Source organism: Embiotoca jacksoni, unplaced genomic scaffold, assembly GCF_022577435.1.
Source record: "Embiotoca jacksoni isolate LCO1_2020_lvr unplaced genomic scaffold, fEmbJac1.0.p SCAF_30, whole genome shotgun sequence".
Taxonomy (NCBI): domain Eukaryota; kingdom Metazoa; phylum Chordata; class Actinopteri; family Embiotocidae; genus Embiotoca; species Embiotoca jacksoni.
In genome coordinates, this window is record NW_027185382.1 from 1013475 (window position 1) to 1028239 (window position 14765).

A 14765-nucleotide genomic window follows, 5' to 3' on the forward strand; every position below is an offset into this window, starting at 1 on the left:
CCTTTGGGAGAACAATCCCAAAAGACTTAAGTGAGGGAGAGAGGATAGCATGACGAAATGAAGCAAAACACAAAATTTGGGGAACACAACATAACACCCAGAAGTAGAAAAAAAAAAAAGGTGTAGGAGAGAGACTGAAGAGGACATTTAAAAAAAAAAAAAAAAAGGGCAAAACAAGAGCAGAAAAGTACAGTTTCTTAGCAACATAAACATATGGTGATCCTTTAGGAGGTATAAAAAGGCACGTGGAATGCAAATTTGTAAGTTTCCGAGTGGGATAAACACACTGAAACGGCAGCAAACAGTCCTCTTGTTCCAGTGCACAGATGCAAACTGTCCACTTTTGTCTTTTCACATGTTTACACGTGCCAAGCCTCAGGAAGCTGTCAGATGATGCTAACCGACACGTGCCTCGCTGTTTTACAGCCTCTAAATGTATTTTTACATGAGACATAAATATACATTTGCCCTTCTGCTCTTCTCGCGAGCAGCTCGCTTTCTTTAAGTCACTATCCTCGCCTCTTTTTCCATCATCAGAGAGAGACAGCGGTGAAACAGCTGTAAGCTTTTCTGTTGTGTCTCAACTTGTCCATTAGCCTCAGTGAACGGCCATTGTGAGCAGAGAGGGCATTTGTATGCTCCTCTGTCGTTGTATTTCATTAAATTGACTTTTTCTACTGTGTTTATATGCACACAACAGATTATGATTTAAACATTAATGAAGTAAAGAGAAATGCTGGAGTTGTACCACCTTCAAAGTATATTCCTACATCAGGGCCAACCAAATACATCTGCTGTCGTGGGTTTCATGTGAAAGTATCCGTGGTGGTTTCTCAGACATGAGAACACCGGATGTTGTTAAATTGATAGCAGCTCAACATAAAGATCTGCACGTTTGAAACAAGCGTTGCTCTGCTTTTTCTGCTTAGATGCTATGCTGGTTTTAATTCGTGACATTAAATTGTTCTAACGGAAGAAGCAGGTTGAACTGAAGTTAAAGCAGAATATGAGCACAAATTAGTATTTGGTGAAACAGGACTACACATTAAACAGTCTGGAGGAGTTCTATGAACATATGCTGCGCACAACATTGTTGGTGGCAAATGTGAATAAAGACTTGATTTCTCAACCTTCAAAATTGATACTTAAAGTTTGCTCTGTCTGTGTGGTGTTTGTCTCTCGCCAGCTTTGCGTTGAGTTGTACTTTCTATATTTTGTTCCTTGTTTCTGTTCTCCACATGTTCCCCAGCCGCTGCTTTCGAAGGCACATTGGCACCATTGAATTCATTGGAAATTGTGCATTTGAAACCACACTGGGTTCAAATTTAGCTTTTCTCTTCAACGAGTGTCCTACAGGACTTAGCAGAAATGTAACCGTGTGAGTGATGTACTTGTTGTTACTTTCATGCCACTAAAGTACGTCATGTGCAGCCCAGTGTTAAATTCTGTGTCACGAAAGATTGTAAACGAGGACTTCTTTGACGACTCCCAGTTCTTGTTTCTTTTGTATTTTTTTTTTGTCCATGTTGTTGGATTTGTTTTATGACAAAGGTACAAATATCAAATACAGTTAATGTCGTAAGAGGCAAATTCAAACGGGTAAAATCATTATCCCGTTCATGATCTGTTCTTTCTTACAGAGGTAAAGTGTTTTCTGGAGCAGCCGTGGATCCACGCAGGAGGAGGGCCACATCACATGGGAGTGTGTGACTGTGTGTGTGAGGGTGTACGTTCAGGCCTCCTGCCGTCGTCCGCTCTTCCCGGACAGGCATGGCGGGAGGCAGAGAGCGCGGCTCACGGATACAGAGGCCGTGGTCGGTGTATCGGGCCAACACGTTCGAGCTGTCCAGCGAGATGATCGGCTTGGCTCTCGCAGGTGATAAATGTTTAGTTTAGTCTGATGTCACAGTGTCAAGCCTTAAAAGTTTGTTTCTTTTAACCTAATGTTCCTGTGACTTGTTGATTGCTTTTCCAGGAAATAGTCAGGACCCAGATGAACCTGTGTTGGAGTTTAGCATAGGTGAGAAACAGCTGATTGGTCATTAATGCATTATTTCATCATCTATGGCCTTTAAGTGATCGTGCAGCATCTTTCAGCATGCAATTGGAGTACAAAATGTTTTCTTATAGTGAAAAATAAGGACTTCAAATATGTGTAAAATGCAAGAAAGTGTAAAAATGATTGTGTTTTGCCACCCAGCGTGCACAGATCTGGTGACCCCTGCTTTGGATCGAAAACCCAACAGCTTTGTAGCAGTGAGCTGCACAACACCACCGCAGGCCTTCTGGACCAAACACGCCCAGACTGAAATCATAGAGGTCAGACTCCTCGCACAGCCAACACTCCCTCTGTCTTAAAGCCACAGTGAAATGACAGCTGGAGCATCTTTAGCTTCCATGATGTGACGTATTTCCAAGTGATGGCAGATTTCAGTTTGTTTTTAATGCTTGAAAGTAACCATGACTCTGTTGGACCTGCAGAGAATCTGTTCGCCTCCACCCACACCTCCTCCACCTGTGGTCATTTATCAGGAGGTGGAGGACGAGGCAGAAATGAATAAATTAAACTGCAACCACACACTTTTAGACAAGGTTTTGCTCGCTGATCTCCAAACAGACACAAATCGGATCCCTGAAATCTCTTATATTTTTGCATTACAAGGGTTTTTTCCTTCCAAAAGGCTCTTGTACATGTGGTTTAGTATTTGTGCTGTCATATGCCAAAAATATCAATATTATAGCACTGCAAACATGATAATATCACAATACATCTCTCTGTCTCTCCACAGGGCACCGCAAACCCCATGTTTCTCAGCAGCATCGCCTTCTTCCAGGAGTCCAACATCAACCAGCAGACGCAGGTGAAGCTGGGCGTCTATGACGTGAAGGACCGCTCGCAGGGCACGGTACGAAGTAGAGCGCTGACTCCACAGCAGCTTCTTATTCAACGCTTTTAATTTTTCCATGGTCATACAAACCTTTATCCCTTTTAGACCACAAACCGCCTGGTCAAGTTTTTCTTCCAGAAAACAAATGTGATTCCAGCTCCTGGTTCTTTAGCTCAGCTCAGACGAACAGGGACTGAAGAAGCAGTTTGAGCGTCGGTGTAAACAGTCGTCTGTCTCTCTGTCCGTTCAGATGTACATGCTGGGCTCTGCACTTTTCCCTGTAAAGGAGCTGCTGCATGAGAAGAGCCACAGATTACAGCTCGAACTGCGGTAACACACACACCCACACACACACACTTACTCACTCACTCACTCACTCACTCACTCACTCACTCACTCTCTCTCTCTCTTGTCTTTTTAATGCTGTTTAAGAAAAAATAAAAAGATTTTTGTCTCTAATTTCTTTTCTGTTTGTTGTTATTAATGCCTTCAGTGATAGTGACAGTACAAATACACAATACAAAAACTTGAGTTTTAGTTATAGACTAAGCTAAACTGTTGAGAAATGAGTTGGTAGTTAAACAATAGTTAGTCGCAGCTTTAACGCAGTCATATGTTTGCATGCACAGATCGGCGGAGAATGAGCGGGTGGGGAACATCACCATAGCAGCGTGGCAGATGGAGGAGAGAGCAGATCAGAGGATGTCGGCTGGCCGTCTGCCAGACAGCATCAACGGCCGGGTAAGAGGCTGACAGCGACATTTGGCACGAGAAGTTGTTTGTTTCTTGGTGATAAGGCTGTCAGTCTGGCGTATAGATAATTTCCATTTTAGCACAACTGAGGCAGGACTTTTGAGGCCAATGTCAATATTGATATCTGGAAGTTCAACAAATGGTTTTGAACATAAAAAGATCCCAACAGAAATCAGTGGTCAGTGGTCTACCTTTACTCAAGGAATAAGTAAACAAGTACTGCAGTTAGTTTGTTGTATTACTTTGTGAGGTATTTTACAACCGTAGTTGTTAATAACAGTGCATCTAATTTTCAGGCAAAAACAAAACATTTGCTGCCCTAGTTCAACCCTAATAGCTACAATAAGATCATCTCTGACCACTGGCTCCATACGAGTGGTTTTAATGGGGTATATTACCAGTCTATGTCTTATTATTTTATTATTCTACAGTTTCCTAGCAGTGAGGCAGATTTGTCTCTTAAGTAATGAAGATGAAAAGTGTGTGCCTGAGTCTTCCTGTTTATCCCTGTCTGTGTAAAGCGCTTTATAATCTCAACAAAACTCGCATAACCTGCTTTATGTCATAATAAACATGTCACACAGCCTCACATGGCAGTAAAACAGTTTATCTCAGCGGACTGGGTTTGTGTAGGAGCACTGTCGGTGTGGTGGAGGTGAGGTGAGAGTGGACAGATAGGTGGAAGTGGCTGTCGCCCACCTGAGTACATGTGTGTGTCCTGCAGACGATGCTGCCTGTCGATGAGAGCCTGACCGAGTCGATGGGAGTCCGGATCAAGTACGCCTCGCTATGCAAAGACACCCTGCTGCGCTCAGGTGTGACAGCACTTTAATTCCAGTTATGTTTTGTCTGTGTGAATGTTTGCGGAGCTCCTAAAATGACAAATAGACAAGGACATGTGGAGTTAGTTGGGTTTTGATAAAGATTTTGGTCCATAAGTTACTGTCAGGCTTACATGATGTGTTATTTCCACTGAAATCCAACACCAAAGCTGTTACGAACTGAAAACATGCCAAGCTGCAGGTGACCTGTTTTCCATCTAACTTCCCTAAATCAAACTTCTGCTGATTTGTTTCACTGTAATTAAATAGGACAATATTTGTGTCTAAACAACCTTCACCTGATAATTAAATCTGCATCACAACAGGACCATTTATAGACAGACATGTTAAATGGACTGTTTTGTCAGAGGACCTCAAAACTAGATCGTGTGGATGAAACATCTCTCGGAAACCAGGTAATTAGGTCAGAAGGGAAAAATAGCCATGTTCAACTTGAAAAAGTCACAAATACACTTATTCCTTGAATTTAGCTCTGACCCTGAATATTAGACTGACATATTTAAATTGAAATATTCCCCAAAGACCAGGACTAGACTGTCAATATCCAAAAAGCTTCTCTTCTCAGAAACATCTGAGAACTTTAGTAAAATCTTCCACCTGTTCTTCTCCCTTCTCCTCGTCCTTTTTTCTTTTGCCCACATGGCTCCATGTTTTCCAATACATGAAGTAGACATGTGTTGATTATCACTGGTGAGTGGGAGGTATCCGTTTATCTCAGGGACAGATTAGCAATCCAGAAATAACACATGAACTGTTTGGAGATGAATCATAATGTTTACATAGTAAGAGAAGGAAGAAGATTACACAGAAATGTAACCTTACTTGGAGAACTTCGGTCTGCTCTCCTTTAACTGTAATCCAAGCTATTGAAATGTTCCTTGTCTTCAGTGTTCGGAGGCACAATGTCCAGGATGTACCGCTTCCCCACCACCGATGGGAACCACCTACGGGTGCTGGAGCAGATGGCAGAGAGCGTTCTATCGCTGAACATTCCTAGACAGTTTGTCAAACTGCTGCTGGAGGAGGATGCAGCCAGGTATGAGGACACATGTGCATCTCTACCCAGACTTTATTGAGGCCCGTGAGTGTTAAGGGATTAATTATTCTATCCATTAAATGCCAGAAAATAGTGAAAAATCTAAATTTCTCACAACCGAAACTCCCTGAAGCCCATTTCAAATCTATTGTCTTCTTGGCAATCAACAAAAAAGCAAAAAGTATCCACTTTACTGTTAAAGTAGATAAATAAAGTCAGCCGTTTCTCCCAACTCGGCACCCCGAATTTTTGCATGAAAATGTCTTTAAATGATAAAAATAGTTTCCATTTGCCAATTATTGCCACATCTCTCATTGCAAGTCATTTAAATGCATCTGCAGGCAACTGTGGTACCTTTGCAGTAATATAATACGAGCTTTCTGCACACATTTCCTGCCCGTCTCCCATTTTTCCTCTCTAACTGTTTCTTGGCCTACAGGGTGTGTGAGCTGGAGGAGCTGGGAGAGTTATCCCCCTGCTGGGAGAATCTGCGGCGACAGATCGTCTCTCAGTACCAGACCATAATACTCGCTTACCAAGAAACACTGTCTGACCTCAATGATTACAGAGGTTGGTATCTGCAGAGGTATGTGTCTGCTAAATAGATGATAAAAATATCAAATGACTGAAATTCTTCCTCTCTGCTCACCACTTCAGGGCCATTGTTCAAAGCCAGTAACCTGAAGGCAGAGAGGAAGCTGGAGTTCATGCCCACCAACCTCCACGTTCAGAGGATGAGGGTGCAGGACGAGCTGGGTTTTGGTGAGACACGGACACGCCTTGAATTATTCTGTACGAGCTTGTAGATAATTTTTTTCCTCATTTTAAACATCCGTGGACTGACGACTGTTTTCCTCCAGAACACACGTACGACGTGGTCACAATCGGCGCTCCGGCTGCTCACTGTCAGGGCTTTAAAAACAGTGGTCTGAGGAAGCTCATCCAGAAGTTTGAGGAGGCAAAGAAACAGTAAGTTCACTCAACTGCACAAACTGCCATTAAATAAGAAAAAAAAGAACAAATGGCATGTTTTTTCCTCTTCAGTCTCAGTGATCTCTGCTCCTGTCATGAATTTTGATTTTTGCTTCTTTGATCATTTGACTTATATTGTTTCCAATAGTTCAAACAGGTGATTTGATGCTTTGATTTTTACATAAAATGAATGCATTGTTTCTTCAATTCCTGCATTAATTCTGCAGTTCAGTTCTCTGGCTCCCTCTTAATTTTGATTTTGTTACTTTTTTGGTCAGCGTATATGAGGAGGGATGGTGAGTTGTTGCACTGCTTTGCTTGTTTTCATTTTGAATGTGCTCTGTTTGCCTCTCCCTGCACAGCGCCACCACATAAACCACGTTCACTGTTTCTTTGACACTCAACAGATTGCCTTCATGCACCACAGATGAGCTGGTGACAAGTTTTAGATTGAATGATTGTGATTTGCAAACGCTTGATCACATAGCTTATTATGTTAAAGGAAAGAAATAATGACACATGATGCATTGGTACTAACAGTGTTTTGTTTTCAAAAGTCTTAAACCAAGCACATGTATTTGTGAAACATTTTATAACACAATACTCCCACTTTGTTGAAACACAGCTCATTTTGTAAATTCAGTTGTTTTTGTCTTGTAAAGACATAGCTACACTTGGAAAATTGAAAGGCTGGTGTTACAGCGTTAATTAATTTCTTAAATGCTCCTTACAATGTGACTGAGTTTGTAAAGTGGGCGGTGTCACCTACAGTCCCCAGTGTTTACTGAAGTCAGTTTCATGTTGTCTTTGCTGAGCCACTGATAAGGACCATTGTCAAGAGCAAGCATGTGCATGCAAACACTATATTTATGTCTGTTAATGTCTGTTACATTAACAAATTATGAGTAGTATTTTAAGTAATTACATTTCTTCCTTCATTACTGAAACAGGCCCTCTGAGACAGTTAACGCTTTACATTACGAGTGTGTAAGAGAATATCATGTCACTACAAACATGCTGCAGCACAGCTGTGACCATGTCTCCTTGTTTTCCGCAGCAGCGCCCTCTCCAGCTCGCAGTCTATCGTCTACATACCCCAGGACATCGTCCGAGCCAAAGAGATCATCGCCCACATCAATACGCTAAAGACTCAGGTCAGCTACTACGCCGAGAGACTGTCACGAGCTGCCAAAGACCGATCGGCCAGCGGACTGGAGAGGACGCTCACTATTCTAGCTGATAAGGTATTAAAAGTGTCTGGAAAGGATTTCATGTTGTTTGGGACCGATGTCTCTTATCAGATAAATAATCACGTGATAACGGCTTCTCGCAACTTCAGACTCGTCAGCTGGTGACAGTGTGCGACTGCAAGCTGCTGGCTTCGGCTATTCAGGCCCTGAATGCAGCACGGCCCGAGTACATCGCCTCCAAAGCGTCTCCTTCCGCTGACTCAGAACAAGTAGTCCTCCGCAACGACCAGGACACGCTGCTAGCCAAGTGGAGCGGTCGCAACAGCCGGTCGTCCCTGCATGTGGACTGGCATGAAGAGGAGTGGGTACGTTATTTAGTTCAGAGTCATCAACATCAATCTGAGAGCACAGCTGTGCACCACCCAAACTGTATATAAATGTAGAGAAGAAGACATCTGAAATATTGACTGAAAGCCATAAAAAACATATCGTATTCAAAAACTAGAGGATATGGGTTAATCTTTGAAGGAATGTTACTTTCATATGGCTGTATTTGATTTTTAACGATATATTTGCTAATCTCACCAAAAATACATCATCATCATTTACATTCACGAAACTGTTCATTCAGGAGAACAAAATGTTGCTTCTCATTAACCACGAGGATAAAAAAAGAGCGACCAAAAAAAACAATGATTAGATATTAGATATGTAACATACAAACAGCACACAGACTTAATAGAAAGAATGAGCACTCTAACATCGGCACCAATGACTAACTGTTGTAAATAAAGTGGAAAAGATCAGTGGGTTGGAAGGCACACAGGGTTACCGTTCATTCTTATGTTCATTAGTCCAAACTGCCTCTGTATCCACAGGCAGCCTGAGAGTTTGTGGTTATGTAATGACATACATAAGTCTTTGTTATTCAGAAATCTGGCGTCCTGTTGTGGCTCTTCTCATCACCCGTGCATCCTCACACGCCTCCGGCTTAAATCTCTTCTTTTAACATTTATACTCTTTTGCATATTTGCTTTTTCTTTCTAAATTTAAAACTTAAATACCAAGAGGAGGATTCACTGCTCTACACGTGTGTTTGCGTCTCTGTCCTCTCAGGAGAAGGTGTGGTTAAATGTGGACAAGTCTCTAGAGTGCATCATCCAGCGCGTCGACAAGTTGCTTCAGAAGGAGAGGAGACCCAGCGACAGCAGCCAGGACAGTTCCCAGAGCAACCTGCAGGGCGGCAGCAGCAAGAAAGGTAACAGACTCGTATACAGGGTGTCACTAAATAGACTTATTAGGTTTCTTTTGGTTTTCTTCTTTGTTGGCAGCACCATATAGTTTCTGTTTAGGCATGTTAGGTCTGTGTAGTTTTTATTTGCAGTTTAAGGTCATAAGTACACCTTAGTACTAAAAAAGTAAATGGAGGTGGTGATTTATAAAAGAGGACAAAGTATCTAAAATAATTTTAAACAAGCTGATTAAAAAAAACTACAATAAATACAGTAAATGAAATACAGTTTATTTGGGTAATTAAACATTCATGATTTGACACTTCTGTGTGTGGCTGTGAAAAGATGACGGGAAAAGACGAGCTTTCTGGATCAACCCAGGAAGCATGTCACAGGAATTTCCGTCATTACCATCATCATCATCAGAGCCACCTCCTCCATCATCATCATCATCACCACTACCATCCTCTTCCTCTGCGCCTGCCCTCTCATCTGCTCGTCCTCCGAGCCCAGAACAGGAAAGCTGTAGGTTTATTTCACTGCTTTGTTTTTCTGCCTCTTCTTCTGTCGTCCATCTCGTGTCAATTTTCAGGCCGGTTTTCTGTTCACTGCCTAATTTCATTTAGTCGACCAAAGGAGGATTCATAAACAGGTTTTTCCTTCACATCTCACCTGACAGTATTCTTTCACTAAATGAAGGCAGGTGTTCTTGAACAGCTCATCCTTAAAAAGTGTCAAATGTTCATCATTTTGTTTCGTGTACATCTTCGTCTGTTCGCTCTGTCCACTGTGTCGCAGCATTACTGTAGCCGCGAGCGGAGCCATCCCTTCAGCTGGCGGTCATATCTGAGATTTTGTGCTTATATTTACATGTTCCACTGGACTGGGGTCAAATGTCTATCCAAACTTTTACGGCAAAATGGCGGCAACTCAGAAAGTTTGCAGTATAAGAATGAATAAGATGGAACAAAAGGGATGCTTTTGGCTCCTGGTGGCGACTCAGACTCTATTAATCCTCTTAATTAAGTTGAACACTTCTATTTAAGACTATTGATCTTGCATTCTGGGTCTTTGCATCGACACTCTTCTTCAGGGGTGAGCATTATCCCCCATGTTACTGCAAATTAGCTTTTAAAATTGGCGGTACTCACATCTTAGTGTTTTGCATTAAACAAAATAAAGAAACGCCACATTACTGCCAAATAAATCTACCAATCATTATAAGCTTTACAACATGAGTTGAATAGTTTTTGCATAGACCTTTCCCCCTGGTCTGCACTGTTTTATCTGTGTGTCTCTGCTGAACTCTGTGGCTTAATCGTGCATGTTGCACCTCCATCCTTCCAGATGGAAGCCCCGGTGCTGAGGAGGCGTACCCAGGTAAGAGCTGCCTCCCCACCGCTGCTTCTCTCACTCTTTACCCAGCTCTCTCGGACTCATAATGGTTTGATTATGATGTAGGACCCGGGCAGAGATTAGCTATGTTTATTTCATTATTAAATACAATGTCTAAGTGTTTCCAACATTTATATCTGCCTCCCCTTCATTTATCAGACTGCTGTGTGACCACTTCAGTTTGATAGCTTTTCTCTTTATAAAAGAAAACGTGATTAGTTGAAACTCTATGGTAGTTATATGAACCTAGAGAAATTCTGTGACCCCACATTGCGCCCAGCGAACTCTTCACAGCACTCAGCATTAATGTCTGTTACAAAAACTGAAGTGAATGTGTTTGGATCAACAAGAGGAAATTACATATGACATTTTAAAATAATAAAAAAAAAACAGGTAGTGTTTTCTTACTTTTTAATTTGTATTAGCAGCTGTGATTTCTCCCAGAGGAAAGTTCAGAGTTTCAGTTTATTTTTATAATATTGTGTTAGTGGGAAATGTCCTTGAAGTAGCTTCTTAATAAACGGAATATGACGCGACTTCTCCTGGAGCTTCATGCTGTAAATAATGGTCTCTGAGCGCTTCTGCTTTCCCTGTTGTCTCTGTTCCATCTGCTGTTTGTTTCTGTCTTTTAAAATCCAATTTAACTCATAAGATCCCATTATTTGTAGTAATAATGACTTATTTGCTCAAAGTAACACCTAAACAGAGCTGAAGTTGAGACTGTATTATGTGTAAATAAGTTGTTTATGGGAGCTTGTTTCCCAGGCGAGTGGAGCGAGGCGTTGTACCCCCTCCTCACCACGCTCACTGAGTGCGTCGCCATGATGAGTGACAAGGCCAAGAAGTCCATGGTCTTCCTGCTGATGCAGGACAGCGCCCCGACGATAGCCATGGATGTGTCGCTGCAGTACCGCCGCGACGTCGTCTTCTGCCAGACGGTCAGCAAACACGCACTCGCACACCTTATTGAAGTGACTCAGACAGGCTCACCCACTCACATCAGCATAAATGTATATTTTAAATCATGTGCTTATCCCCGAATAACCCACAGCGAGGAAGCCCGTAAAAAAAAGTCATACATCTGGAAGTATTGCGAACAAGTGGAGTGCAGAGTTCCAGCACTTTGTGGTTTTACAGTATTTATATGACTATTAAAGACTTGTCTAAAAAGTACAGGTAAGGAAGGCCAACAGGATAAAAAAACAAAAGGGATTTCACATTCCTACTCGCCTGTGTTGTCATCACACACCTTTCAGCTCTTCAGGCCAAAGTTAAAATGAGGATGTTTATTTCCTATATGAAGTGGTGCTAGTGGATTTTTTTTTCTTTGGTATTTTTAGAGCCTCTCCCTTTTAGAGTTTTGGCAAGCACTCTTACCAGTTACAGTAACAGTGCTCAGCAGTAAACCTCCACAACTTGGGTCTCATAACATTAGCTGGTAGAGCAAAAGTGTCAGGTACTTTGAACTCATCCAGTTAAACTCGGTTATCTAATCAAAGCAGGATGTGACTAGGGAGAAAAGCAAATCAAAAGAAGTAGTGTTGCAGCCAAAGCAAATCCAAAATTGCCAAATCTGTCATGATTAGAACTACAACCGACAGAAGATTATTCATTTCTCAAGCATAAATAACAATGTTCTGGCTTGTCAGATGTGAGGATTTTCTGCTTTTCTTCATCTTTTGTAAGATAAAATATGTATGTCTTTTATTTCAGGCCATCTGCACGCTTTAAAAAGTCTTAAACATTTAATTCAGTTTCCTTCCATCCAGATTAATTTACCTGGCGGATTTGACTGTGAAATAGGTGCTAAATTGATTTATTACATATCTTACTGTGACTTGGAGAGCAGTAACAAGTTAAAGCTGTAGCTGCCGCTGGAATATAAAACACAATAAACAACCTCCCGCTGTTCTGACCTGATGTTCGGGCTGATGTGTTGCAGCTCACCGCACTCATCTGCGGCTTCATTATCAAACTGAGGAACTGTCTCCGTGACAACGGATTCCTGCGACAGCTCTACACCATCGGCCTCCTGGCTCAGTTCGAGTCCCTGCTCAGCACCTACGGTACCAACACAGCTTCCTCTAATCAGACACAGTCAGCTGGCTCTCATATTTCCACTGTTCATGACTGTGTGTGTTTGTAGGAGAGGAGCTCGCCATGTTGGAGGACATGAGCGTCGGCATCATGGATCTGCGTAATGTCACGTTTAAGGTATAAAGATGTGAGAAATCGCATAGAGTGACCGCAGCATCACATCTATTTAAACAGATGACAAAAATAACGATACAGCCTCCAGCAATAAACTGATGCTACACTTTACATCCCTCTAAGGTCACCCAGGCAACTGGCAGCTCCGCCCCCGACATGTTACCGATCATCACGGGTAACCGGGACGGCTTCAATGTCCGCATCCCGCTGCCGGGAACTATGTTTGACGCATTGCCACGTGAGATCCAGAGCGGCATGCTACTGAGGGTCCAGCCGGTGCACTTCAACGTCGGCATCAACGAGCAGCAAACACTGGCCGAGAAGTGAGCAAGGAGAAGACGAGAGGGCTGACACGCAGTTAGACTTATGTTTTAGCAGCAGAGAAACTCTGAGCTGGGCAAAACTTGTTTCTCTGTGTTTTTCAGGTTTGGAGACACGTCCCTGCAGGAGGTCATTAACTCAGAGAGTCTCTCCAGGCTGAACTCCTACTACGAACAGTTCAAAGAAGTCCTGCCTGAAGACTGTAAGTACAAAGAGAACTAGACTTCAGCAATAAGCCAGGAAACAGGTTTCATTTCTTTATTCTAACTTAAGCCAGCATGTTGAAATAATAAAGTTTACAAAAAAATAAAGTCTAGGTTAGAAATATTTAATGATAGAAAGTACAAGAGTTATTTTTTATTTTAGTAACGCATCTACCACCACTGAATGTCTTAAACTGACTTCCAACAGAATCTGTGAATGTGTCTGTGTCTGTGTTTCTCCTGACTTTATCAGCTGGTCTAATCCCTGCATCTCTCCCTCCTGTTTTGCCTCACCTACATTCAGGCCTCCCGAGGTCTCGTTCTCAGACTTGTCTTCCTGAGCTGTTGAGGTTTCTGGGGCAGAACGTCAACGCCAGAAAAAACAAGAACGTGGACATCCTCTGGCAGGCGGCCGAGGTAAAGTTTGTGCCCTGCTGGACGTCAAAAACTATAAATATCATCCAAAACATCTGCTGATGCTGACATTTTTACTACAAATATAAATCAGGAGTAGTTGGAGTGGGATCTTAATGAATTTCTTCCAAATGCATCATAATATCACTGAAATGAGCCCCAAAATTCATATTCTCCTGTAGGACTGTAACATGTTATGTCAGTCATAATAATACAGGTGTAAATCTGTGTTGTGGAGAGTCTGACGAACAAATAAACACCAGCAGTGTTACTCAGATAAGTAGCTGACTCAGTTCACAAACTGCTTACATACCAACAACATCATGATATTATTTTAATACCGCTTGTCTCTCTTCACTCGACCTCTCTGCTTCAGATCTGTCGGCGGCTGAACGGGGTTCGTTTCACCAGCTGCAAGAGCGCCAAAGACCGCACGGCCATGTCGGTCACGTTGGAGCAGTGCCTGATCCTGCAGCACGAGCACGGCATGGCGCCGCAGGTCTTCACGCAGGCCCTCGACTGCATGCGCAGGTAGGAAGTCCTCACAGCGCCTGAATGAAACACACACATACAAACCACACCTGGGCAAAAACACGTAGTGATTCAGATTTGTGTATTCGATATGGGTCCAAATTATTTGAAATACATTCAGACAGGACCAACATGATTATTTACTATTTCAAACTTATGGTTTGCCCATGTGTGATTTGAAAACTCATCACCTGCTTCCTCTGCAGAACAAACTGAACTGGAGTTCATCATAAAGAGGATGATTGAATGTTTTCAAAACTGAGTTGGTTACTTCACTTCACCAGACTCCTTTCAAAAAGACTCTGGAGAAGAAAGTGACCCAACTGATATTCAAAGTCCTCCTTCGATTGTGGTAGCAGGTGCTCGTTGGTCTGTTTGGACGTTTTCTTGTCTCAGAATCTGTCCTGATCGTCTGTTACTGTTTCAGAGTATTTTTCCTTTATTTCTATTTTCAAAGCACTTCAACTGACATCTTTGTTTCTTCATCCCTCCTGCTTTTCTCCATTCAAGGCCAGATAATGTCTGCCTGTTAAGAGGAGATGCATAAGACAGATTTAGTTTGCCTCGATATATTCTGTCATTTTTTTCCTCATTTTTTTTGGTTTTCAGTTAAGTTTACTTGTGCACAAAGGAAATCTGCCTCGCAGCATGGCTGAAACAAACCAAAGCAGACTGCTGCAACAAAACAAAAAAATATCACATTAAAAGGAAATATTTAAAATAAATTACAAGAACACAAAAAAAAAAAAAAAAAAAAGGGTAACAATTCTCTTTGTG

The 14765-nt window shown here is 42.1% G+C and overlaps 1 protein-coding gene across 17 annotated transcripts in view; it reads left to right on the forward strand.

Moving 5' to 3' along the window:
* Window positions 1–14765, forward strand: part of LOC138206941 (inositol polyphosphate-4-phosphatase type I A-like) — a 33607-nt gene that overhangs the window by 8956 nt on the left and 9886 nt on the right. For 6 of the 17 annotated variants that reach the window (XM_069163819.1, XM_069163828.1, XM_069163827.1 and 3 more), the window contains exons 3-26: window positions 1641–1876; window positions 1976–2020; window positions 2201–2319; window positions 2790–2906; window positions 3139–3218; window positions 3518–3629; window positions 4366–4456; window positions 5372–5519; window positions 5959–6089; window positions 6177–6281; window positions 6380–6488; window positions 6770–6787; window positions 7549–7735; window positions 7831–8046; window positions 8798–8939; window positions 9259–9438; window positions 10261–10293; window positions 11074–11246; window positions 12251–12374; window positions 12455–12522; window positions 12643–12842; window positions 12945–13042; window positions 13348–13460; window positions 13834–13988. In XM_069163819.1, coding sequence (XP_069019920.1) covers window positions 1771–1876; window positions 1976–2020; window positions 2201–2319; window positions 2790–2906; window positions 3139–3218; window positions 3518–3629; window positions 4366–4456; window positions 5372–5519; window positions 5959–6089; window positions 6177–6281; window positions 6380–6488; window positions 6770–6787; window positions 7549–7735; window positions 7831–8046; window positions 8798–8939; window positions 9259–9438; window positions 10261–10293; window positions 11074–11246; window positions 12251–12374; window positions 12455–12522; window positions 12643–12842; window positions 12945–13042; window positions 13348–13460; window positions 13834–13988 — 2870 coding nt within the window. In that variant the 5' untranslated portion in view covers window positions 1641–1770. The remainder of the gene's footprint in view (window positions 1–1640; window positions 1877–1975; window positions 2021–2200; window positions 2320–2789; window positions 2907–3138; window positions 3219–3517; window positions 3630–4365; window positions 4457–5371; window positions 5520–5958; window positions 6090–6176; window positions 6282–6379; window positions 6489–6769; window positions 6788–7548; window positions 7736–7830; window positions 8047–8797; window positions 8940–9258; window positions 9439–10260; window positions 10294–11073; window positions 11247–12250; window positions 12375–12454; window positions 12523–12642; window positions 12843–12944; window positions 13043–13347; window positions 13461–13833; window positions 13989–14765) is intronic. The other 11 variants (XM_069163833.1, XM_069163829.1, XM_069163834.1 and 8 more) reach the window with 9 other exon arrangements.